This window comes from Carcharhinus amblyrhynchos, chromosome 23 (assembly GCF_965287045.1).
Source record: "Carcharhinus amblyrhynchos chromosome 23, sCarAmb.v2.hapA, whole genome shotgun sequence".
NCBI classification, from domain to species: Eukaryota; Metazoa; Chordata; class Chondrichthyes; order Carcharhiniformes; family Carcharhinidae; genus Carcharhinus; species Carcharhinus amblyrhynchos.
The window spans coordinates 1,391,262-1,417,491 of record NC_137346.1 but is presented as its reverse complement, the minus strand read 5'-3'; the positions used below and the strand labels follow the sequence as shown (position 1 = coordinate 1,417,491).

The window sequence follows — 26,230 nt, the reverse complement described above, 5'->3', positions numbered from 1 at the left end:
CCTGCAGCCTGCGGGTGGAGTCGGCGCGGAGGCGGGGCCGCGGCCAATGAGAAAGATTAAATACCGCAGCACCGGCTCACTGCCCTCTCTAAATGTTTCTGTTCAATAACCTCCTATAAAGCTCGGGTAAAGGACACTGTTTATCCTCAGGTTTGTGTGCCTCAAGTACAGGTTTCTGGGGCTTTGTATTGAAATTATTCACTGAGGAGTGAGTTGGAAATGACTGTCCTCCTTGCTGACTGTGTTTGGCTGTGTGGCTTTGTCCCCAGGTTGTCTCCTCGCTGCCCTGCCTGGTGGCATTGCTGAGTGTGAAGAGAATGGCAGCTGCTCTGAGAGTCCAGGATACCTTCCAGCAGCAACTCCACCTGGTCCTCAAAGAGGATCTTTCCATGCCTGAGGATCTGCAATCTGATCTCCAGTCCTGTCTTGACAATATCCATTCCCCCCGCACTGTCCCCTTCCACCTGCTGAGAAAACTTCACCGCTTCTTACAACAAAAAGGTGAGTGGCCAGCTTCTCAGATAGTTTCCTCTCTGGGTCACCCAGCCTGGTGGACATACCGAGTGTCTTTTGCAAGCTCCTAACTGTGTTGGTGCCTGCTCATATTTGGACCAGGCTATGCAGACATCTTGAAGATGTAAACAGGACAACAAAAGCCTTTATTCAACAGGCTCCTCCTGTCCCGTTCTGATGAGATGTCATATTTACCCTGCTAATCCCCTGACACCAGAGTCAATTTAGCATGGTCGATCAACCTAATCTGCACATCTTTGGAGCATGGGAGGAAACACACACAGACACCGGCAGAATGTGCAAACTCCACACAGTGACCTGAGGCCGGAATTGAACCCAGGTCCTCGATGTTGTGAGGCAGCAGTGTTAACCACTGTGCCACTATGTTGCTCTTAATGTTATTAGTATCCAGGAATCTATTAATCTCTGAACGCTGTCAACGATTGATCTTCCACAGCCCTCTGAGATTGAGAATTCCAAAGGTTCACTGCCCTCTGAGTGAAGAAATTCCTCCTTTTCTCAGTCTTAAATGGCTTGTCCCTTATTCTGAGACTGTGTCCCTTGGTTCCAGACTCACCATTCAAGGGAAATATCTACCCTGTCATGCCTTGTAGGAATTTTGTAAGTTTCAATGAGATCACTCCTCCAGAGAATACAGGTCCAGTCTCCTCAATCTCTCCCCCCTAGGACAATCCCACCAGGCACCAGTCTGGTGACCCTCCACTGCACTTCCTCTTTGGCAAGTATATCCTTCATTAGATAAGTGGACCAATACTATGCTCAATACTCCAGGTGCAGTCTAACCAAAGTTTTGCACAACTGAAGCTAGAATACTTTACTCCTATACTCAAATCCTCTTGCATTAAGGCCAACATACTAATTGCCTTCCTAATATCTTGCTGAACTTGCATGTTACCTTTGACCAAGTTCCTTTCTTTTTGACATCAATATTTCCTCGTATCTCACCTGAATCGAACTCCTTGCACCTCCATTCCTTCTACCCAAGTAGGTAACGTAACATTTATCCACATTATATTCCATCTGCCATGTTCTTTCCCACTCATTGATCTGGCCCAAATCCCCTGAAAACCTATTTACATCATCTTCACAACATGCATTCCCACCTAGTTTTGTCTCATTTGCAAACTTGGCAATATTATACTTGATTCCCATATCCAGATCATTAATATAAATTGTTTAACAGTGGAGGTCCAAGCACTGATCAGTACAATATACATTAATGGTCTGGAAGATGGAACTGAGGGCATGGTTGCTAAATTTGCAGATGATACAAAGATATGTGGAGGGCCAGGTAATGTTGAGGAAGTGGGAGGCTGCAGAAGGACTTGGACAGACTAGGAGAGTGGGCAAAGTAGTGACAGATGGAATACAATGTGGAAAAGTCAGAAGTTATGCACTTTGGAAGGAGGAATGGAGGCATAGACTATTCTGTAAATGGGGAAAGGTTTTGGAAATCAGAAACACAAAGGAACTGGGGAGTCCTGATTCAGGGCTGTCTAGGTTAACTTGCAGGTTCAGTCAGCAGTTCAGAAGGCAAATTCAATGTTAGCGTTCATTTCTACAGGGCTAGAATACAAGGGCAGGGATGTAATACTGAGGCTGTATAACGCTCTGGTCAGACCCCATTAGGAATATTATGAGCAGTTTTGGGCGCCATACCTAAGGAAGGGTGTGCTAGCCTTAGAGAGGATCCAGAAGAGGTTCACAAGAATGATCCCAGGAATGAAAAGTTTGAGGAGTCTGTGTCTATACCCCATGGAGTTTCGAAGGACATGGGGGAGGATCTAATTGAAACTTACAGAACACTGAAGCTTGGATAGAGTGGATGTGGAGAGGATGTTTCTGCTAGTGGCAGAAACTAAACTTGAGGGCACAACCTCAGAGTGAAGGGGCACTCCTTCAAAACTGAGACGGGGAGGAATTTCTTCAGCCAGTGGGTCGTGAGTCTGTGGAATTCATTGCCACAGAAGGCTGTGGAGGCCAGGTCGTTGTGTGTCTTTAAGACAAAGATAGTTAGGTTCTTGGTCAATAAGGGGATCAAGGGTTACAGAAGAAGGCGGGAGAATGGGAATGAGAATCATTATCAGCCATGAGTGAATGGCAGAGCAGAGCTGATGCGATGATTGGCTTAATTCTGCTCCAATTTCTTATGGTCTTAATATGCCACTAGCCACGGCCAGCCAAGCTCAGAATGACCTGTTTATTCCTAATCTCTTTTGAAATGGCAGGTTATCACATCCTCTATAATAGATCCTAGTTTCTTCCCCACTACAGACACCAGGCTAACAGATCTGTGGTTCCCTGTTTTCTCTCTCCCTCCTTTCTTAAAGGGGTTACATTTGCTATCTTCCAATCTGCAGGAACTGCGCCAGAACCTATAGAATTTTGAGAGGACAACCAGATTTTGAAAAATTGACCAGAAACTGAACCTGGCTAGCCACATAAATATTGTGATGAAGAGCAGGTCAGAGGCTAGGAATCCAAATCCTACAAAGCCTGTCCACCATCTACAAGGCACATGTCAGAGTGTGATGTAGCACTCTCCACTTGCCTGGATGCTCCAACAAGACTTAAGAAGTTTGACATCATCCAAGGCAAAACAGCCCACTGAATCAACACCCCATCCACCATCTTAAAATGTAGTGTCTTCACCACTGGAGCACAGTAATAGCTGTGTGTACCATCTACAAGATGCACTGTGGCAACTCACTAAGGCTCCTTAGACAGCACTGTCCAAATCTGCAGTCTCTACTGCTTAAAAGAACAAGAGCAGCAGATATCTGAGAACACCACTACCTGCAAGTTCCCCCCCCCCAAGTCACTCACCACACTCACCATTTTGATTTGGAAATATATCGCTGTTCCTTCACTGTTGCTGCGTCAAAATCCTGGAACTCCCTCCCTAACAGCACTGTGGATGTACCTACATACACCACATGGATTGCGGCAACTCACCACCTCCTTCTCAAAGGCAATTATGGATGTGAAAGAATAAATAAAACAATATGTATAGTATATGTATTTGCTTTAAAAGTTGTTTTGTTTGCAGGGTTCCCCATCTATCTACATGAACTTCTGGAAGGAGCAGAAATATTCACACCAGAAGTGAGACTGCCGGAGAGAGTGAGTATAGTGGGTTAAATTCCAATTAGGATCAATCTCCTGCACAGTGCTCAGGGAGGGGGAATGCCCCCTGTAAGCTGAAACAATGAGAAACATTAACTGATATCTGACATGCTGCCACACTCTGATATCCTGGAGAATGTGATCTATTTGTACAAATCTGAATAATTTGCTGATTTTTTTTTCAGGAATGCTGTCATAGCAATTGTTGTTGAGATGTGTCTGAAGCTCAATGTCCCTTTCTTACACTAACTACCCTCTATCTTGAAACGATCACTCATTTCCAGGAGTGGATTTCTTCATTTGCTTTCCTTTAAAACCCAGTTTGATGTCGTACATTAAATTTACCTCATCCTGTGGTGGGAAAGGAGGAGTATCTTATCAGATTGGTCAGGATCTCATTGAGTGGTGCAGTAGTCTCAATTGGCAGAATGGCCAAGGATTCTGGTCCTGTTCTGCTGTGTTTCCCATGGTGCTGGCCTGCGCGCTGGCTCTTGGCTTCTCATCTAGATTTCTCAATCAGTTAAAAGCATGGAGGCCGGAAACTCCTCGGTGTAAATGACTCCGAGTGTTGAGTTTTGTTCTTTCTTTATTCGTTCGTGGGATATGGGCGTCGCTGGCTGGCCAGCATTTATTGCCCACCCCTAGCTGTCGTTGAGAAGGTGGTAGTGAGTTGGCTTCTTGAATCTTAGAAGCCCTACAGCACAAAAAGAGGCCATTCGGCCCATCATGTCTGCACTGACCACAATCCCACCCAGGCCCTACCACCTCCATATCCTGCATATTTTACCCGTCTAATCCTTCTAACCCACGCATCTCAGGACGCTGAGGGGCAATTTTACCATGGCCAATCAACCTAACTTGCACATCTTTGGACTGTGGGAGGAAACCCACGCAGACACAAGGAGAATGTGCAAACCCCACACAGACAGTGACCCGAGCCGGGAATCGAACCCAGGTTCCTGAAGCTGTGAAGCAGCAGTGCTAACCACTGTGCCGCCCTGCAGTCCGTGTGCTGTGGGTTGATCCACAATGCCGTTAGGGAGGGAATTCCAGGATTTTGACCCAATGACTGCGAAGGAATGTCAATATATTTCCAAGTCAGGATGGTGAGTAGATTGGAGGGGAACTTGCAGGTGGTGGTGTTCCCATGTATCTGATGTCCTTCTCCTTCTAGATGGAAGTGGTCGTGGGTTTGGAAGGTGCTGTCTAAGGATTTTTGATGAATTGCTGCAGTGCATCTTGTAGATGGTACACACTGCTGCTACTGAGCATGGGCAGTAGAGGGAGGGGATGTTTATAGATGTGGCACCAATCAAGCGGCTACTTCGTCCTGGATGGTGTTGAGCTTCTTGAGTATTGTTGGAGCTGCACCCATCCAGGTGAGTGGGGATTATCCTATCACACTCTTGACTTGTTCGTTGTAGATGGTGGACAGTCTTTGGGAAATCAGGAGGTGAGTTACTCACCGCCTCTGACCTGCTCTTGTAGCCACTGTGTTTATGTGGTGAGTCCAGTTGAGTTTCTGGTTAATGGTAACCCCAAGGATGTTGACAGCAGGTGATTCAGTGATGGTAACACCATTGAGTGCAGAGAGTGGGGGTCAATGGGTGCTATTCGGATTGGCGGTTGATGACTAGTGGAGTGCCCCAGGGGTCGGTGCTGGGGCCTCAGCTATTTACCATTTATATAGATGATCTGGAGAAGGGAACCGAGTGTATGGTGTCGAAATTTGCTGATGACACCAAGATTGGTGGAAAGCCAAATTGTGCGGTGGGTGTGGAGAGTCTACAGAAGGATCTAGATGGGCTGGGCGAATGGGCCAGGAAATGGCAAATGGAATTTAATGTTGGCAAGTGTGAGGTGGTCCACTTTGGTAGGAAGAATGGTAGGAAGGACTATTACTTACGTGGAGAAAAACTGCAGCAGGCGACGGTGCAGAGGGACCTCGGGGTCCTTGTGCATGAGTCGCAAAAACCCAGCTTGCAGGTGCAGCAGGTGGTCAGGAAGGCGAATGGGATGCTGGCCTTCATAGCGAGGGGGATTGAATATAAAAGTAGGGAGATCTTGCTGCGGCTGTATAGGGCATTGGTGAGGCCGCAGCTGGAGTAGTGTGTGCAGTTTTGGGCGCCGTACTTACGCAAGGATATTTTGGCCTTGGAGGGAGTGTAGAGGAGGTTTACTAGGCTGATACCGGAGTTGAGGGGGTTGAGCTATGAGGAGAGGCTGAATAAACTAGGCTTGTACTCGTCAGAGTTTAGAAGAATGAGGGGAGATCTCATTGAGACGTATAAGATGATGAATGGGATGAATAGGATAGAGGTGGAGAGGCTCTTCCCGCTCAGAAAGGACAGTAGGACTAGGGGGCACAGCCTCAAGATAAAGGGGGGGCAATTTAGAACGGAGTTGAGGAAGAACTTCTTCACTCAAAGGGTGGTGAATCTCTGGAATTCTCTGCCCGTTGAAGTGGTGGAGGCTGCCTTGCTAAATATTTTTAAGACGTGAGTTGATGGGTTTTTGATAAGAGGGGATTAAGGGTTATGGGGAGAGGGCGGGAATGTGGAACTGAGCCACGACAGATCAGCCATGATCTTATTGAATGGCGGGGCAGGCTCGAAGGGCCAGATGGCCTACTCCTGCTTCTATTTCTTATGTTCCTATGTTGAGTGTCAAGAGGAGTGGTTAGAGTGTCTGTTATTGGTGATGGTCATTGCCTGACATTTGTGTGGCACGAATGTTACTGTCACTTGTCAGCCCAAGCCTGGATATTATCCAGATCTTGCTGCATTTGAACACAGGCTGCTTCAGTATCTGAGGAGTTGCGAATGGTGAACATTGTGCAATCAGCGAACATCCCCACTTCTGACCTTATGATGGAGGGAAGGTCATTGATGAAGCAGCTGAAGATGGTTGGGCCTCAGACACTATCCTGAGGAACTCCTGCAGAGATGACTGACCCCCCACAACCATCTTCCTATGTATCGGGTTTGACTCCAACCAGTGGAGAGTTTGCCCCCCAATACCCATTGATTCCAGTTTCACTCAGGCTCCTTGATGCCACACTTGGTCGAATGTGGCCTTGATGTTAAGGGCTGTCACTCCCACCTCATCCCTGGAATTCATCTCTTTTGTCCACGTTTGAACCAAGGCTGTAATGAGGTCAGGAGCTGAGTGACCTGATGGAAGTCTAACTGAACAATTGTGAGCAGGTTATTGCTGAGCAGGTGCTGCTTGATAGCGCTGTTGATAACCCCTTCCGTCACTTTACTAATGATGGAGAGTAGGCTGATTGGGCAGTAATTGGCAGGGTTGGATTTGTCCTGCTTTTTGTGTACAGGACATAGCTGGGCAATTTTCCACATTGTTGGGTAGATGCCAGAATTATAACTGTTGGAAGAGCTTGGCGAGGGGAGCAGCAAGTTCTGGAGTACAAATCTTCAGTACTATTGCCGGAATGTTATCCGGGCCCATTGTCTTTGCAGCATCCAGTGACTCTTCTTGATATCATGTGGAGTGAATCGAATTGACTGGAGACTGACATCTGAGATGCTGGGGAGCACTGACAGAGGCAGAGATGGATCATCCACTCAGCACTTCTGTGAATCCTTCAGTCTTATCTTTTGCAGTGATGTACTGGGCCGTCCCTCATTGAGGATGGGGATATTTGAGGAGCCTCCTCCTCTAGTGAGTTGTTTAAATGTCCATCACCGTTCACGACTGGATGTGGCAGGACTACAGAGCTTAGATTGGACCCATTGATTGTGGGATCGCTTAGCTCTGTCTATCACTTGCTGTTTTTGATGCAAGGACTGATTAGGGACAGTCAGCATGGCTTTGTGAATGGAAAATTGTGTCTCACAAATTTGATTGAGTTTTTTGAAAGGGTAACCAAGAAGGTAGATGAGGGCAGTACAGTTGATGTTGTCTACATGGACTTTAGCAAGGCCTTTGACAAGGTACCACATGGTAGGTTGTTTCATAAAGTTAAATCTCACAGGATCCAGGATGAGGTATCTAAATGGATACAAAATTGACTTCTTGACAGAAGCCAGAGGGTGGTTGTAGAGAGTTGTTTTTCAAACTGGAAGCCTGTGACCAGCGGTGTGCCTCAGGGATCAGTGCTGGGCCCACTGCTAATTATCATTTATATTAATGATTTGGATGAGAATGTAGGGGGCATGGTTAGTAAGTTTGCAGATGATACCAAGATTGGTGGCACAGTGAACAATGAGGAAGGTTATCTCTGATTGCAACAGGATCTTGATCAATTGGCCCAGTGGGCTGACAAATTGCAGATGGAGTTTAATTTAGATAAATGAGGTGATGCATTTTGATTGAACCAGAACAGGACTTACTCAGTTAATGGTAGGGCGTTGGGGAGAGTTACAGAACAGAGATTTAGGTATGCCTGGTGCTGCTCCTGGCACGCCCTCCTGTACTCTCCATTAACCCAGGTTTGATCCTCTGGCTTGATAGGAATGGTTGAGTGGGGGAAATGTTGGAACATGAGGTTACAGATTGTGCTGGAGTATGGTTCTGCTGCTGTTGATGGCCCACAGTGCCTCATGGATGCCCAGTCTTGAGTTGCTGGATCTGGTTGAAGTCTGTCCCATTTAGCACGGTGATAGTGCCACACAACACCATGGAGGTTATTCTCAAAGTGAACGCAGGGTTTCATCTCCATAAGGACTGTACAGTGGTCACCGCTGCTATCAGATTGGTAAGGATGAGGTTAAGTATATTATTTCCTCTTGTTGGTTCCTTCACCACCTGCTGCACACCCAGTCTAGCCGTTAATCCTTCAGGACCCGACTAGCTCGATCAGTAATGCTGCTGCCCAGCCACTCCTGCCAGTAGAAAATTGCCCAAGTATGTCTTGCCACCCTCAGTGCTTCCTCCAAATGTTCAACATGATTCATCAGCCGAGGGAGGACAGTACATGGGAACCAGTAAGAGGTTTCCTTGCCCATGTTTAACCTGAAACCATGAGACTTCGAGGTCCAGAGTCAGTGTTGAGGACTCCCAAGGCAACTGTCTCCTGACTGCATACCACTGTGCTGCTACCTCTGCTGGGTCTGTCCTGCTGGTGGGACAGGACATATCCAGGGATTACAGCGCAGTACAGGCCCTTCAGCCCTCAATGGTAATGGCAGGGTCTGGGACGTTATCTGTAAGGTATGATTCCATGAGAATGACTATGTCAGGCTGTTCCTTGACTAGTCTGTGAGATAGCTCTCCCAATTTTGGCACTAGCTCCCGGATGTTAGTGAGGAGAACTTATGCAGGGCCGATAGGGCAGTTTGTTTTGCACTTTTCTGGTGCTGAGATCAATGCCAGGTGGTCCGTCCGGTCTCATTTCTTTGAGAATTTGTAGCAATTATTTGAACTGAGTTGTTTGCTTGGCCATTTCAGAGGGCAGTTAAGAATCAACCATGTTGCTGTGGCTCTGAAGTCACATGTAGGCCAGACCAAATAAAGATGTGAACCAAATGGGTTTTTTGACAATGGTTTCATGGTCATCAGTAGATTCTTAATTCCAGATATTTTTATTGAATTCAAATTCCATCATCTGCCGTTGGTGGGGTTTGAACCCAGGTCCCCAGAACATTATCGGAGTTTGTGGATTAACAGTTTGAGGGATAATACCACTAGGCCATCACCTCCCCACTGTGTGTGTTTTGAGTAGAGATTGGAGCTTAATTTATTTTTGAAATGGAGCTGAAGTAGTGAAAGATTTAAGTTTTTAATGTAAGGCTGTTAAATTGTGTCTGACCAATCACTGATCAAATCCCAGCCATTACAGGAGTGCAGCGAGGGAGCTTTCAAAAAGTTAGACCAGAGGATATAGGAGCAGAATTAAAGGGTAGCATGATGGTGGAGTGGTTAGCACTGCTACCTCACTGTGCCAGGGACCCAGGTTCAATTCACAGCTTGGGTCACTCTCTGCGTGGAGTCTGCACGTTCTCCCCGTGTCTGCCTGGGTTTCCTCTCTCAGTCCAAAGACGTGCTGCTTAGGTGGATTGGCCGTGCTAAATTCTCCCTCAGTGTACCTGAACAGGTCCGGAGTGTGGCGACTAGGGGATTTTCACAGTAACTTCATTGCAGTGTTAATGTAAGCCTCACTTGTGACACAAATAAATGAATTTAAAATCTGCTCCGCCATTCTATCATGGCTGATATTTTTCTCAACCCCTTTCTGCCTTTTTTCCATAGCCTTTGATCCCCTTATTCGACCTATCTCTGTCATAAATACACTCAATGACCTGGCCTCCACAGCCCTCTGTGGCAATGAATTCCGATGACTCACCACCCTCTGGCTGAAGAAATTCCTCCTCATCCCATCGGAACGTAGGAATTAGGAGCACAAGTCAGCAAATTCCAAGCGTTGAGCCTGCTCCGCCCGACTGATCTCTCCCTGATCTCAGATCACCCCTCCACCTGTTCCCCATATCTCTTTAACCCAGTTTATGAGAAATATATTTATCTCCTTCTTGAAACCATTTAATTTTTCATGCTCCACCACGCTATGGGGCAGTGAGTTTCCCAAATTCATCACCCTCTGTGAAGTAGCTCCTTCTCATCTCAGTTTTAAATCTACAGCCTCTCAACCTATACCTGTGACAACTTGTTTTAGATCTTGGTTCTAAACGGTCATCTGTTTACTCTGGGCTTGTGCCCTTGGATCCCAGTCTGTCCTAGTAATGGAAACATCCTCCCCACATCCACGATAAGCTCGTAATTCCAGGGATCATTCCCGTGAACCTCCTCTGGACTCTTTCCAGGCCCAGCACATCTTTCCTTCGACACAGGGCGCAAAATTTCTCACGATATTCCAAATGTGGTTTGACCAGAGCCAAATAAAGCCTCAGCAGTACATCTCTGTTTTAGTATTCTAGTCCTCTTGAAAGTAATGCTAACAATGCCTTTGCTTTCCTAACTATCAACTCAACCTGCATCATTTTCCAGTGGTCCAAGGTCCACTCTTATCCTTTATGTATCTAAAAAGACTCTTGCAGTCATCTTTTATATTACTGGATAGTTTACCTTCATATTTCATTTTTTCCCCTTACTTGGTTTTTTAGTTGTCCTCTGTTGGTTTTTAGTGGTTTCCCAATCCCCTGGCTTCCCAATCCCAATCCCCTGGCTTCCCACTATTCCTCGCCTCACAATATGCTCTTTCCTTTGCTTTTATGCAGTCCCTGACTTCCCTTGTTAGCCATGGTTGCCTCATCCTTCCCTTAGTATGCTTCTTCCTAGAAATGAAATTTTGTCGTGTCTCCCAAAAACTTTGTTGCTCCACCGTCTGTCCTGCAAGGCTCCCCCCACAATCACCTCTGGCCAGCTCCTCCCTCACTATCTGTAGTTGGCTTTACTCAACTGTAATACAGCTTCTCCCCCTCAAACTGCAGGGTGAATTCTATCATGTTATAGTCACTGCCTCCTAAGGGTTCCTTCACCTTAAGCTCCCAAAGCAAGTTTGCCTCGTTATGTCCATTACTAAATCCAGAATTCCCTTTTTCCTAGTGGGCTCTACCACAAGCTGCTCCAAAAAGCCATCTAGTAGACATTCCACAAATTCCTTTTCTTGGGATCTATTTCCAACCTATTTTTCTCAATCCACCTGCATATTGAAGTCTCCATGACCATCGTAATCTTGCTTTTCTCACACCAGAAGATAGAGTTGTGTATTTCGTGTCCCAGATCCCGACGACTGCTCAGAGGCTGGTACACAGGGCAACCCCGCCCCCTCCTGCCTGTCCTTTCGATGGGACACTTATCCTCGGATATTTAGCTTCCAGCCCTGATCCCCTTGCAGCTGCATCTCTGTAACACCCATAACATCAGACCTGCCAATTTCAATCTGCATTATTAGCTCATTTACTTCATTTTGTATACTGCGTGCATTCAAATCCAACAGCCTTGACCCTGCGCATACTGCCTCCCTTCTCCTTGTCCTCCCCTTATCTGCTGTGCCTGAAGTTAGATACCTAACCCTTTCTAAACTCTGTCCTATTATTTGTTTGAGACTTTAATAATCTCTCCTGAGCTCTCCTTCCCTTTATCTGTTTTTTTTATAATTTCCCACACAGTTGAACCCATCCCGCCGACTATTTAAAGCCTTATCTACAGCCCCAGTTATGCAATTCACCAGGACTCTGGTCCCACCATGATTTAGTGGAGTCCGTCCCATTGGAATAGCTCCCTCCTTCCCCAATACTGGTGACAATGTCCCATGAATTCAAACCCATTTCTCCCACACCAGTCCTTAAGTCACATGTTTATCTCATTGGTCTTATTGACCCTGTACGAATTAGCTCATGGCTCAGCTAGTAATCCCGAGATTATTACCCTTTGGTTCTGCTTTTTAATTTAGTCCCTAGCTGCTCATTTTCCCTCAGCAGAACCTCTATCCTTTCTCTACCTATGTCATTGGTACCCATGTGAACCATGACAACTGGATCTTTACCCTCCTGCTGCAAATTCCCCTCTGGCTGAGGAAGCCTCTCAGTTCAAGGGACACTGGGGATGTTGTAGACATTGTAAGTTTTGGAATTTTAAAAGGTTCTTCCCTCACCTCACTTGGACGTCTCTTTCAGAACCCAGAGCTGGTGGCCAGGTTGGAGACAATCAAAGCGAATCTTGCAAACCAAGAGTACAGACGCATTACTAAAAATGTCAACTGCCAGGTGTTGTAATGGATCTCAGCCTTTCTCACTCTGATTCTGTCATGTTTGTTTGGTCTAGCTTGGCACTGAAATTACATCCTGATTATAACCTCTTGTTGTTTCTGTAGCAGATACGCCGGTACGGCACTCTGGGAGATTTGGGAAGACAAGGTGAGTTTATTCTGGATTGGTTCCTGTTTCTCCACACAGACAGCCTCACACCGAATTCAGCTGTATTCCTGAGGTGCCACAGTGCAACTAGGGAAAGGTCAAACTTCGATAATGTTGGGAGCTTTACCTCCAGCCTATTCAACACCTCACCCTGTGCTACAGGCTGGATAGAATGGGTACGTCACTGTGGGTGCTCACACACACATTCGGACTGCTGGGTGTGAACATCCTACCTCCTTGAACATAAAGTTCAAACTAAGATAATGGACCACTCTCTCTTGCTGTCCTTCCCTCTGTCCCTCCCACTCATGGTGGAGTGGTATGGGTGCTGTTTGGGTGTTGGATATGCTTCCTTTGCCAACGTTGACCTGGTGAGGATTGGATTCTGATAGGAGCAATGCTGTAACCTCGGCATCACAGTGTCCAGTTAGGAAGTAGCAGCTTGGTCTCCTTTTGTGATGACGTGGGAAGATTTGCTCCAGAATGTTTCTGTGTAATAGGCACTGTGTCTGCAAAGATCCGCAGTCCCTTTAAACCCAGCGCTCCCAGCGGCTGTTGCTGTTGTGAGGAGCTGCTGGTACAGTTGAACTTTGCTCTAATGTCACTGTAGTCATTTCAGCATCTCTGGGGTTGACCCAGTAACTCTGGCTGACTTGGTGACCCTTGGTGACCCTGGCTGGCCATAGCTTCTTGAAGCCATGCTGTGCTGTCCTAATCTCTGCTGTTTTTGATGCAGTGCGATCGGTGAAGGCGGTGGTTGTGACCATCTTTAACTTCCTGGTGACAGTGGGCGCTGCATTTGCCTGCACATACCTCGGCAGTCAGTACCTCTTCACAGACATCGCAGCGGTGAGTACAACAGAATCTGCTGCAGCCCACACAACAGAAGGAAAATGAGAAACATCGCTCACAAAGTACAATAGGGACGAGCTCTGGGAAAACGTAATAAAGTTTAGGAGTATGAAGAGAGTAATGTTATAAGTCAGACAAACACAGAAACTGCTTCCTTTAGCCAGTGAATCAGGAATCTAAAATCATTGCAAAAGATGAGGAAATGAGAATTGTTTTCACAGAGGATTGTTCTGATCTGGAACTGCAGACCTGAGGAGGTGGTGGAACCAGAGTGCAGAGGAATTTTCAGGAGGCAATTGGACTTGTGGAAAACATTCTGGGCTGTGGGATAGAATGGGTTAATGAATCTTTCAGAAAACTGGTTCAGGTACAGCTGTCCAAATGGCCTTCTGCAGCGCTCTGCAAACCTATTAGAGCATGAGGAATTCCAAATTTGCGGATGACCACAAAACCCATGCGGAAGTGCGAGTTGTGAGGAGGATACAAAGACATTGAAATGGGATTTAGAGAGGCTGAGTGAGTGGTGAAAAATTGTCTGTGATACAATGTGGAGAAATGTGAATTTATCCACGTTGTTAGGAATAAGAGAATTGCCAATTCATTCTTAGATAATGAGTGTGGGAAGTGGTGGACTTCAGAGGGTCCGGGGTGTCCTTGTTCATGAGATGCTGAAAGCTAATAGGCAAATAGAGCACGCAGTTAAGTTGGCCTTATTACGCAAAGAGTAAAGATGTCTTACTGCAATTACTGAGACTGCAGCTGGAGTATTGTGTGCAGTTTTGCCCTCCTTGCTAAGGAAAGATTTATTTAGTGTAGAGGGAGTGCAGTGAAGGTTCACTAAACAAATTGCTGGAGTGGAGGGATTGCTCAAGGAGAAAAGATTAAATAGACCTGGACCATTACTCTTTGGAGTTTAGAAGAATGAGAGGATCTGGGTGGTTGTAGTGCAGGCTTGTGACGGACTGAAAAGCTTGAGTATGTGGACATTAAGAAAGAGGATGTGTTGGAGCTTTTGAAAAGCATCAAGATAGATAAGCTGCTGGGACCGGATGGGATGTACCCCAGGTTACTGTGGGAGGTGAAGGAAGAGATTGCAGAGCCTCTGGCGATGATCTTTGCATCATTGATGGAGACGGGAGAGCTTCTGGAGGATTGCGGATGTGGTTCCTATATTCAAGAAAGGGAGAAGAGATAGCCCAGGAAATTACCAACCGGTGAGTCTAACCTCAGTGGTTGGTAACTTGATGGAAAAGATCCTGAGAGACAGGATTTATGAACATTTAGAGGAGTATAGTATCAAAAGTAGTCAGTGTGGCTTTGGTAAAGGCAGATTGTGTCGTACGAGCCTGGTTGAGTTTTTTGAAAATGTGACTAAACATATTGATGAAGGAAGAGTGGTAGATGTGGTTTATATGGACTTCAGCAAGGTGTTCGATAAAGTCCCCCATGCAAGGCTTATTGAGAAAGTGAGGGGGCACGGGATCCAAGGGGACAGTGCTTTGTGGATCCAGAACTGGCTTGCCCACAGAAGGCAGAGAGTGATTGTAGATGGGCCTTTTTCTGCATGAAGGTCGGTCACCAGTGGAGTGCCCCAGGGATCTGTCCTGGGACCCTTGCTGTTTGTGATTTTTATAAATGACCTGGATGAGGAAGTGGAGGGATGGGTTGGTAAGTTTGCCGATGACATGAAGGTCAGACGTATTGTGGATAGTTTGGAGGGATGTCAGAAGTTGGGACGCAGATAGGATGCAAGACTGGGCAGAGAAGTGGCAGATGGACTTCAACCCGGATAAATGTGTAGTGGTACATTTTGGCAGATCCAATGGGATGAAGGAATATAATATTAAGGGTAAGATTCTTGGCAGTGTGGAAGATCAGAAGGATCTTGGAGTCTGGGTCCATAGGACTCTCAAATCAGCTTCGCAGGTAGAGGATGTGGTTAAGAAGGCGTATGGTGTACTGGCCTTCGTCAATCAAGGAATTGAGTTTAGGAGTCGGCAGATAATGCTGCAGCTTTATAAGACCCTGGTCAGACCCCACTTGGTCGCCTCATTACAGGAAGGATGTGGAAGCCATTGAAAGGGTGCAGAAGAGATTTACGAGGATATTGCCTGGATTGGGTGGCATGCCTTATGAGGTTAGGTTGAGAGAGCTTGATCTTTTCTCCTTAGAGACAAAGGATGAGAGGGGACCTGATAGAGGTGTATAAGATGTTGAGAGGTATTGATCAGGTGGATACTCAGAGGCTATTTCCCAGGGCTGAAATGGCTGTCACAAGAGGACACAGGTTTAAGGTGCTGGGGAGTAGGTACAGAGGAAATGTCAGGGGTAAGTTTTTCACTCAGGGTGGTGGGTGAGTGGAATCGGCTGCCCTTGGTGGTGGAGGCAGATTCGATAGGGTCTTTTAAGAGACTAAGATGAGTACACGGGACTTAATAGGATTGAGGGATATAGGTAAGCCTAGTAGGTAGCGATATGATCGGTGCAACTTGTGGGCTGAAGGGTCTGTTTGTGCTGTAGTTTTTCAATGTTCTATGATCCCCTCATCATCACACTAGGGTACACTGAGGGAGAATTTAGCATGGCCAACACACCTGACCAGCACGTCTTTTGAACTGTGGGAGGAAGCTGGAGCACCCAGAGGAAACCCATGCAGACACAGAGAACGTGCAGTCTCCACACAGACAGTGACCCAAGCAGGGAATCAAACCTGGGTCCCTGACACAGGGAAGCAACAGTGCCACAGGCCTTACATCAGTTTCACTGGGAAAATGCCTCCTTTACTGCACAGTGCACTTTAAGAAATCGATAAACTCCGGTGAACAATATTTGAAAGTGAATGAATTGTGCGATCATTGCTTGTGTGAAATGAGATCCTGCTCACAATTTCTCCAATGTGAGCGAGACACAGATCGAGTACACCTCATGGCTGGCTCAGCCTCAGTCTCTGCTATTGGCTGAGCCACAGTCTCCCAATTACTCAGGCTCTGGACACTCTGAGCCTGTGCATGTTTCACTGGTCAATGTGTATAAAACACCTAAAGATTGTAAAATCAGAAGTGTGTTCAAAAAGCAATCAGTGCCAACCTCTGTCGCAGCTGGTAAACCAAGGCCTGAGCTGAATGCAGGATTGGGCTGTGATACCCTCTGTAACGTGCTGATTCTCTGGCTCAGCCTTGCCCAAGCTTCACTTGTTGACAACTGTACACGGATATGCTTGATTCCTTGTGGGCCAAATGCTTTATTCAGCGGAATATAACTGGGACTCTGGTACATACAGTAAGTCAACATGTCACGGGGAATATATTGTACTGAGCTGCAACCAGTCTGCTGTTGAGTGTTGCAAGATAAAGAATGGGGCTGATGTGTTCTCAATGTGCTGTGTAATATATTCTCTCTCTCTCTTTCTCTCTCTCTCTCAGCGGGTCCTGTCTGCACTGATTGTGTCCTCCGTGGTTGGTTTGGCAGAGCTGTATGTGATAGTACGAGCCATGGAAGGAGAACTGGGAGAGATGTAGCACGCTAATGTGTAACGCTAATGTGTAACGCTATGTTGAAAGCTCGTTTCACAGGCTGGGATTGGTGTTAAGAACAAAGAACAACCCAGCACGGGCAACAGGCCCTTCAGCCCAACGAGCCCACGCCGCCATCTTAACAGAGCATTTTCCTACACCTACCTTGACCTGTGTGTGTGTGCGTATGTTCTAATGTTTCAGCTGAGTTTGCTGTGTAGCTGCTTGGGGTGACACTGTACTGTGGGGATGTTTGAAGCTTGTAGTCTGGGTTTGTGCTAGGGATACCTGTATTTCTTCACTCAATCCTAAGCTTGGAGCAGTAATGTCCCCATTCCTGTCCTTCTGTTGCTTTGAGGTCTTTAAGGAGTGAACCAGCTATAGTTAGAGGGAACCTGCTTTCCTTTGGTGCGGCTGCCAGCGTGAGGTGAGCCTCGCTTGATCAGTGTTACTCCACCTTGTCCCCATCAGGAATTCTCTACTTTCAAACTGAACAGCTCAACTCATTACAGTGTAGGAGGCCATTTGACCCATTGTGCTGTGCTGGCTCTTTTCACTTAGTATCTGTCTCCTGCCTTTTCCCCGTAACCCTGCAGATTATTGTCCAATTCCCTTCTGAAAGCTGTGAATGAACCTGCCTTCACCATTCTCAGGCAGCACATTCCACATCCTAACCACTGACTGTGTCAAAATGTTTTTCCTGGTGTCACTGTCACTTATGCCAATTGTTTTAAATTGTTATCACCTGCTTCTCAAGCCTTCTGTCAGGGGGAACAAATTCTGCCTCTGCTCTGGTGAGAACTCCTCATGATTTTAGCACCTCAATTAAACGTCTTCTCAATCTTTGCCTCATAGAGACCAGCCCCCTTTTCCAAACTATTGACAGAATAGTATCTGGAAATTTATAAATGTAAACCAAGCGTCACAAGTGAAATAAAATCCACTTTCCTGATGTGTCATCTCTGATTGTTGGTGAGCTGAGCTAGTGACTGATGGAAACCCAGTGATAGGCGAACATCCAAACTACTGAAGAACCCAACAAAACCATTCTGTTTATCCAGCAAGAAATAGGACAGTGTAGAGGGAGCTTTACTCTGTATCTAACCCCGTGCTGTCCCTGTCCTGGGAGTGTTTGATGGGGACAGTGTAGAGGGAGCTTTACTCTGTATCTAACCCCGTGCTGTACCTGTCCTGGGAGTGTTTGATGGGGGGACAGTGTAGAGGGAGCTTTACTCTGTATCTAACCCCATGCTGTACCTGTCCTGGGAGTGTTTGAAAAACAGTGACAGCAACAGGAAGTGGGCAATGTGAGCAATGTTTTGTGACACAGAGAGAGAGAGAGATTGTATCTGCAGCATCTTTAACACATAATCCTTCCCAAAAACTTCAGGGGAGTAATGAACACCTGGAACTGACTGAATGTTGCAGGATGTTTTCAAATCATTCCAGTGGCTGGGCTGAACGGTGTCCATGCATAGCAATCACAGAAACTCAGCCCATCGAGTCTGCACCAACAACAATTCTCCCCCCCCCCCCATGTCCTATTCCCACAACCTCACACATTTACCCTGCTAACCCACACATTCCAGAACACTCTGATCAATTTGGCATGGCCAGTCAACCTAACACGCACATCTTTGGACTGTGGGAGGAAACTGGAAGAAACCCATGTAGACACGAGGAGAATGTGCAGACTCCACACAGACAGTAACCCGAGCCAGGAATTGAACCTGCGTCCCTGACGCTATGAGACAGCAGTGCTAACCCACTGTGCTACCATGCTGTACCACCATGGAAACTGACATTGCAGTGACAGGAACTGGTGGCAATTTTTTTTGCCTTTCAAATATTTGGCCATTTCTATTTTGAAAGCTCCTATTGAATCTGCCTCCAGCGCTCTTTCAGGCAGTGCCCTCCAGATCACAACTGGGGTATTTTTAAGTTCTCATTCCCCCCAACGCCTCCCAATTTTTACCAGTCATCCTAAATCCGAGTTGTGCAGTTCCCAGCCCTCCTACCACTGGAAACAGTTTCTCGTACTCTACTGAACTCTTCCCTTCATCTCTGCTCTGTGAGAAGACTAGGCCCTCTGGCTGTTCCGTATCCCTGCTCCCACTGCCAGTAAACTCACATCCACTCTCCCTGCAGCCTGCTGGTGCTGAGAATTGGCCACAGTGCCTGGTTCAACATAACTGCCTTGATTTTTATCTTAATTTTGCAAATTCCATCTTCACCCAGGCTGTCCAGGAGATCGGGTGAAGTGTGTGCAGCATTGATGATCACTGAGGAGTCGGACTGAGTGGTCAGAAGCTGCCTATGAGGATTAGACCACAGGCAGAGAGATATGAACTGAAATACAGCTTCACTCTGGCCTGTAGCCACTGGATATGTTGATTAATGTTGTAATGTCTATTAAACCAGCTAAATTCCCTTGTTTATGCTAAAACAATTTTTTTTCAAAAATGAATGCAGGGTTTTATGAGTGACCTGAGTGTGGGAGTCGGTGTAAACACTGTTCTTCCTTGTTGCACTCAATTTCATTCTGAGAGTAGGATTAAGGGATTGTTGAAGATTATTCTGGTTGCCGTGGTCTCGCTATACACTGACTGCCCTATAGAGGCAGCTGCACAGGGGCTGAGGAAGCGGTCAGATCATCAAACCTTGCTATAGAATAATAGCTGCTGATATCTAGATCCTGAAAAATCCCCCTGTAATTAAAAGGATCATCTGTGAGGCTCCTGTCTATCATCTGATCTGATTCTTCTAAGGGTTTTTAGATCTAAAATAATGAAAAAATGTTATTATGACTTTGTCTTTTAAATGGGGCTAGGGAAATTGTACTTCAATCTGGATTAGAAAAAGGATCAGAAATTCTTGGAGTAAAATGTTCAGGAGCCAAAGATTATAGCATCTTTATTTCATTGAGTATCTCCACAGGTTTAACAGTTACAGGAAGGGAGAGAGAGCAAGAAAAACCCGGTTTATGAAAGGTCAAGTAGAGAGCAATCTCAATACGGAGAATGGATCACAAAGACAAGATGGTGCAGTGAACTCTTCAACAATCTTCCAATTGTCTCTCCCTGTCTGCTGAAAGTGAGTGATTCCCAATTCCCTGGGCTCATTGTTCACAGGTGATTGCAGATGTTTGACCAGGGAGAGTAGAAACCTAGTCCTTGCACGCTGCCAGCATGGACAGTGGGGCTGAGCTGTGGAATCACATTCCCATCTGGGGCACAGAGAGTAGGAATGCCACACTCAGCTGTGTTAGGAGACACATCAGCCACGTGTGTGTCACACTGTGTTACATATAAAAACCAGACCAGCGCAGGGAGCCAGTGCTGATGTACCCCGCCCACTGCCTCATCTGCTACTCGTTACTCCTCACCCCACTGCCCCTCAATCACCCACTGTTCACTGATGGCAGATGTGGCTCTGTTCTGAGACTTCCACCAGCTCCATAATGGAGCGCAGCGTCCAGAGAGGGTGAGGTACAGGATGAGTGAGGTACAGAACAGGAGGGGATTGGTATTCTGTGTTACATTCTCTGCACCCACAGGCATCAGCAGGCTAGGGAAACCAGGCTCTCATCAACCTGAGCTGATGGTGCAGTTCCCAAGGAAAGGAGATGTCACTCGTGGCCTGTGAGGAAGGGATATATTGATAGTAAATCAGGCAGCCTGGTTCCCTGCAGCTCACTCTCAGGGATGTCTGGAAGGGAGGGAGAGATTCCCTGAGTCTGGTTCACGAGGTGCAGTTCCAGCCTGTCTTGTTTCCTCCAAGCCTGGGGCAATACTGCTTACACGTTGGTGACAATGGCAGCATTGTAGATGAGATCAGAGGTGTGACGGAGGGAGGTGTGTGTTGCTGTGTCCTCCTGCTGTCCCGCTGCTGGCTCCAGGTATGGCTTCACTTGGTCAGATCCTGTGAGGTGTGTAAGATTGGCAGCCTGGATTTTGAAGGGAGTCACTGTGTCACCTTTATCCTGAAATCCAAGGCAGGCATTGTGTCGAGGAATACTTTGTCCTGGTGGCTGAGGCAGGGAGCTGGAAACGGAGTTATTCTCCCACATAAACTGGTCCAGGAAGGCTGGAGAGAGGTTTGACAGGCAGCCTGGCTGCTGTACTGGGGAGCTGCCATGACTCAGGGTGTGTCTGGTGTCCCTGCCCATCGGTGGGGTGTTGCAGAGGGCAGCTTTGTCTGGTACCCTGGCAGTAACAGCGGTTTGGAAGTAGCTCTGAGCCTGGGTTGCAGACTGTCCCAGGTGATGGTTCCTCGCCTTCTTGTGCTGTTTAGTGCAGCGAGCACGACGGTTCTGAAACCAGACCTGGAAAACAAGAAGCAAAAAACTAGGAAATAAGAAGCACAGCAAAAGGTTATTTGGGTTCAATCACACTGCCCTTTCCCTACTCCACTTCCTTTTCGTTCATTCCCATTACCTGGGAACAACTGCCCAGCGGAGTGAGATAAACTAACAGAGATTTCCTGGATTGTAACTGGAGTTGGCAGTGGAGGGGCTCCAGTTCCCCCTGTGAGAGACTGGACTGGGAGATGATTATCAATCTGGTTTCTCTGCTCTTTTCACAGTGAGAGGGCAGAGAGACACTTTCATGTTCTCACTCACAGCCAATGGATATATTTTGGAAAGATCAGGATTGGAATGACATTAAACACAACATTTGAAAACAAACATGGAGGTGTGCTCAAATCAATTAGCTGAACATAAATAAAACCATGCATGCCTTATGAAGTTAGGTTGAGGGAGCTGGGACTCTTTTCCCTGGAGAAATGAAGGTTGAGAGGCGACCTGATAGAGGTTTATAAAATGTTGAGAGGGATAGATAGGGTGGACTCTCAGAGGCTATTTCCCCGGGTTGAAATGGTCGCTACGAGAGGACACAGATTTAAGGTGCGGGGAGGAAAGTACAGAAGTGATGTTAGGGGTAAGTTTTTCACTCAGAGGGTGGTGAGTGAATGGAATCGGCTGCCGTCAGTGGTGGTGGAGGCGAACTCGCTGGGGTCTTTTAAAAGACTTCTGGATGAGTATATGGGGTTTTATGGGATTGGGGGTTATAGATAGGTCTATAGATTGGTAGGTGTTGATGTGATCGGTGCAACTCGTGGGCCAAAGGGCCTGTTTGTGCTGTAGTGTTCTATGTTCATGTTAAAGCAATGAATTAATAACTAAATAAGAGTAATTAATAAAGATCAGCATATAATGTGCCAGAGACTGAGAGTGAACCAGACACCAGAGTCTCTCTGTCTCCCTCTTAGGCACACACTCTCCCTTGCACACTGTCTGTCTCCCACATGCACTCTCTCAGGGTGGGCCAATTGGTGGTGGGCGGGGGGGGGCTGCGCACTCTGCACAGCAACGGGGGGGAAAGGAAGGTGTGCAATCGGGGTGGAGGGGGCTGTCAGGGCCAATGATCGGGCGGGAGGCACGGTGGCAGAGGGACATTGGCAAAGTCATCATGGAGGTGATGGGTGGGGGGAGGTGGGGGCCAGGATGCATATGCCAATCTCCCTACTGAATGACGTGGTGACACAGTGGTTAGCACTGCTGCCTCACAGCATCAGGGACCTGGGTTCGATTCCCGGCTTGGGTCACTGTGTGGAGTTGGCATGTTCTCCCTGTGTCTGCGTGGGTTTCCTCCGGGTGTTCCAGTTTCCTCCCACAATCTGAAAGATGTGCTGGTTATGGTGCATTGGCCATGCTAACTTCTCCCTCAGCGTAGCCAAACAGGCACCGGAGTGTGGCAACTAGGGGATTTTCACAGTAACTTCATTGCAGTGTTAATGGAAGCCTTACTTGTGACACTTAATCTGACAGATTGGCACATATGCAGTGACCCACTCAGGATGCTGATGCCAGACCTACCAACTAACTAAGTTTGACCAAAAAACAGGCAGGAGAGTCACCCACAGGTGTGAATTTGCCAGCCCGCTCTGCTGCTCGAGTCTGCCTGTCACAACTTTCCCCAGCCAATTTTTATGATATAATCACCTTCACGGCGGGAAACAGTGACAGGCTGATTACAACAGAGATTAGCATCTTTTCAGTGAGCCTGGGATGGCATGGCTAATGTTTCCCATCCTGCAGGGAGCTGTTCCCACCAGCAAGGAGTAAAGCCAGTCCGCATCAACAAGGAACTGGCATGATGGTGGGGCAGAGGCCATTGCACCCCCCCACGCTCCACCCCTGAGAGCTCCGGGGCAGGGGGCTGCCCCTTGGGCAGTGCTGCGCACTCTACGCAGTGAGCGGTGGAGGGGGGAGGTTAGAAAAGCCATCAGGACACTGGAGCATGCACAGTGGCCCCTCTCTGTGCACAGATGCCAGCCTCTCGCACAGGTTTAGGCCATACCCTCCCCCACTGGTGTGAACCCTCTGGCAGAGTCTGTGAACCACAGAGTGCCAGAAATTGAATCAACTCGAAAATTCTGACCATACAGTCCCTTTACAATATCTGTTCACTGCGAATGTGCAGACTCCGCACAGATAGTGACTCGTGCCGGGAAGTGAACCCGGGTCCCTGACACTGTGAGGCAGCAGTGCCAACCACTGTGCCAACCACTTGTTGAATGAGTTGAGTTTATGAAGTTTTATGGAGGGAATGCAGGATCTTGGGGCTCAGACAGCTGAAGGTAGCAATGATGGAGTGATTTAAACTGTGGATGTCCCCAGGTCAGAATGAGAGAAGCAGAAAAATCTTGGAGGAGATTCCAGAGACAGGGAGGGGGAGAAGGCCAGTGGGGAGGGGCGGCAGAGGGGAGAGGGCAGTGGGGAATGGGGGGAGGCCAGTGGTGGACAAAGGGGGGCCAGTAGAGGACAGAGGAATGAGGTCAGTGATGGACAGAGGGCTGTTTCTGGGGGGGAGGGTGGGACGTGGGCACCAGCCCCCCCCGTGCTCAATGTGGAGACAGAAAGCTCTCGATTTGCAATTAATTGCTCTGCCCTATTATCGTTTTGTGATTAATTCTCCAAAGATGAATTGATCTCACCCGAACTCCCCATTGAACTCAGGTTCAGTATTTAACCTTGCTCAGTTTGGAACTATTTACTGAGCCAATCAGAAAGCAAATGTGATTGTTCAGAGTGGGGTTAATGGTGGAATTTGGGGAAATCTTACCTGGATCTTGGATTCTGGCAGTTTGGTAATCTCAGCCAGTGTCACTCTGATATTGATATCAGGGTAAGGTGTCAGGATGAAAGCTCTCTCCAGTTCTCCAAGCTGCCACCGATTGAAGATGGTTCTCTTCCGTTTTCGCTGCCCCTCACTCAGAAACCCCAAGTCGAGCTCCCGCAGCCCCACAGCTGATAGACCAATAAAACAAAATTAGATCCAAACACAGAGACACCCGGATATAAACCATCCAATCCCCTTCATATACCTTTACCCCCAAACCACCCCCTCCCCAAACCACCCCCCCAAACCACCCCCCCAAACCACCCCCTCCCCCAACCACCCCCCCCAAACCACCCCCTCTCCCAAACCACCCCCCCAAACCACCCCCTCCCCCAAACCACCCCCTCCCCAAACCACCCCCTCTCCCAAACCACCCCCCCAATCCACCCCCTCCCCAAACCACCCCCTCCCCCAAAACCACCCCCTCCCCCAAAACCACCCTCCCCAAACCACCCTCCCCAAACCACCCCCCCCAAACCACCCCCTCCCCAAACCACCCCCCCAACCACCCCTCCCCCAAACCACCCCCTCCCCAAACCACCCCCTCCCCCAAACCACCCCCCAAACCACCCCCCCAATCCACCCCCTCCCCAAACCACCCCCCCAAAACCACCCCCTCCCCAAACCACCCCCCCAAACCACCCCCTCCCCCAAACCACCCCCCAAACCACCCCCCCAAAACCACCCCCTCCCCAAACCACCCTCCCCAAACCACCCCCCCAACCACCCCTCCCCCAAACCACCCCCTCCCCAAACCACCCCCTCCCCCAAACCACCCCCCAAACCACCCCCCCAATCCACCCCCTCCCCAAACCACCCCCCCAAACCACCCCCTCCCCCAAACCAACCCCCAATCCACCCCCCCCCAAATCCCCAAACCACCCCCTCCCAACCATAGTGTCTCTGCCCCACTCCCTCCCTCCCTCAGCCCCTCATTCCCTCTCCCTCTCTCTCCCTCCCAGTCCCTGTGGCTCCGGGAAATTCCCGGTGAGTTTGCCGGAGCCGCCGGGGATTTGCTGGGATTGGGGACCCCGCTCACCCTTTGCTTCCAGCCCCGGGGGCTGTGATTCCAGCCTTTCCTCCATCCAGCCGAGGGAAGTGGAGCGGGATCTTGCTGCTCCTTTCGGAGTTGCCGGTTGTGGAGATGAAACTCCGGCTCCGCTTTCAAACTGAGCTCCTCTCACAGCGGGACAGCGTCCGAGAGCCAGACACAAGTTCACACCTTCCCCTGGACACACAGCACTGCAAACAATCCAGCCCCCAGCACAGAGAGCCAGAACTCACACACACAGGGACACACACACAGATACAGAAACACACACACAGTAATACACACAGAAACAAATACACACACACACACACAGAAAGAAACACAGAGAGACAGACACAGAAACACACACACAGCCAGACACAAGTTCACACCTTCCCCTGGACACACAGCACTGCAAACAATCCAGCCCCCAGCACAGAGAGCCAGAACCCAGACACACACAGGGACACACACAGAGACACACACACAGACAGATATACAGACAGAGAGAGACAAAGACATAAACACAGAGCCACACAGAGAAACACAAATAAAAGCAAATTACTGCGGATGCTGAAATCTGAAACCAAAAGAGAAAACGCTGGAAAATCTCAGCAGATCTGGCAGCATCTGTAAGGAGAGAAAAGAGCTAACATTTTGAGTCCAGATGACCCTTTGTCAAGGCTCAAGAATAAGAACATAACATAACTTAAGAACTCAGAGCAGGAGTCGGCCATCTGGCCCCTCGAGCCTGCTCCACCATTCAATAAGATCATGGCTGATCTTTTCATGGACTCAGCTCCACTTACCCACCCACTCACCATAACCCTTAATTCCTTTACTGTTCAAAAATCTATTTGCCCTTGCCTTAAAAATATTCAGTGAGGGAGCCTCAACTGCTTCACTGGGCAGGGAATTCCACAGATTCACAACCCTTTGTGTGAAGAAGTTCCTCCTCAACTCAGTCCTAAATCTGCTTCCCCTTATTTTGAGGCTATGCCCCCTAGTTCTAGTTTCACCCGCCAGTGGAAACAACTTCCCTGCTTCTATTTTATCTATTCCCTCCATAATCTTATATGTTTCTATAAGATCTCCCCTCATTCTTCTGAATTCCAATGAGTATAGCCCTAGTCTACTCAGTCTCTCCTCATAAGCCAA

At 47.9% G+C, this 26,230-nt stretch overlaps 2 protein-coding genes across 2 annotated transcripts; one reads left to right on the top strand and one right to left on the bottom strand.

Annotated features, from left to right (window-relative positions):
• The first annotated feature begins 17 nt into the window (after positions 1-17).
• vma12 (vacuolar ATPase assembly factor VMA12) lies at positions 18-17,810 on the top strand. Its single transcript, XM_080211096.1, has 7 exons — positions 18-150; positions 270-501; positions 3,584-3,657; positions 12,255-12,344; positions 12,452-12,494; positions 13,231-13,343; positions 16,769-17,810. The coding sequence occupies exons 2-7, from the start codon at positions 318-320 to the stop codon at positions 16,862-16,864; spliced, it is 600 nt and encodes a 199-aa protein (XP_080067222.1). The 5' UTR covers positions 18-150; positions 270-317; the 3' UTR covers positions 16,865-17,810.
• Positions 17,449-25,127, bottom strand: LOC145357564 (homeobox protein SEBOX-like). Its single transcript, XM_080211039.1, has 3 exons — positions 25,082-25,127; positions 23,986-24,170; positions 17,449-21,182 (listed from the first exon to the last, which is right to left on the bottom strand). Exons 1-3 carry the CDS (start codon positions 25,125-25,127, stop codon positions 20,655-20,657), a joined length of 759 nt encoding a protein of 252 aa, XP_080067165.1. The 3' UTR covers positions 17,449-20,654.
• Positions 25,128-26,230: the final 1,103 nt, after the last annotated feature.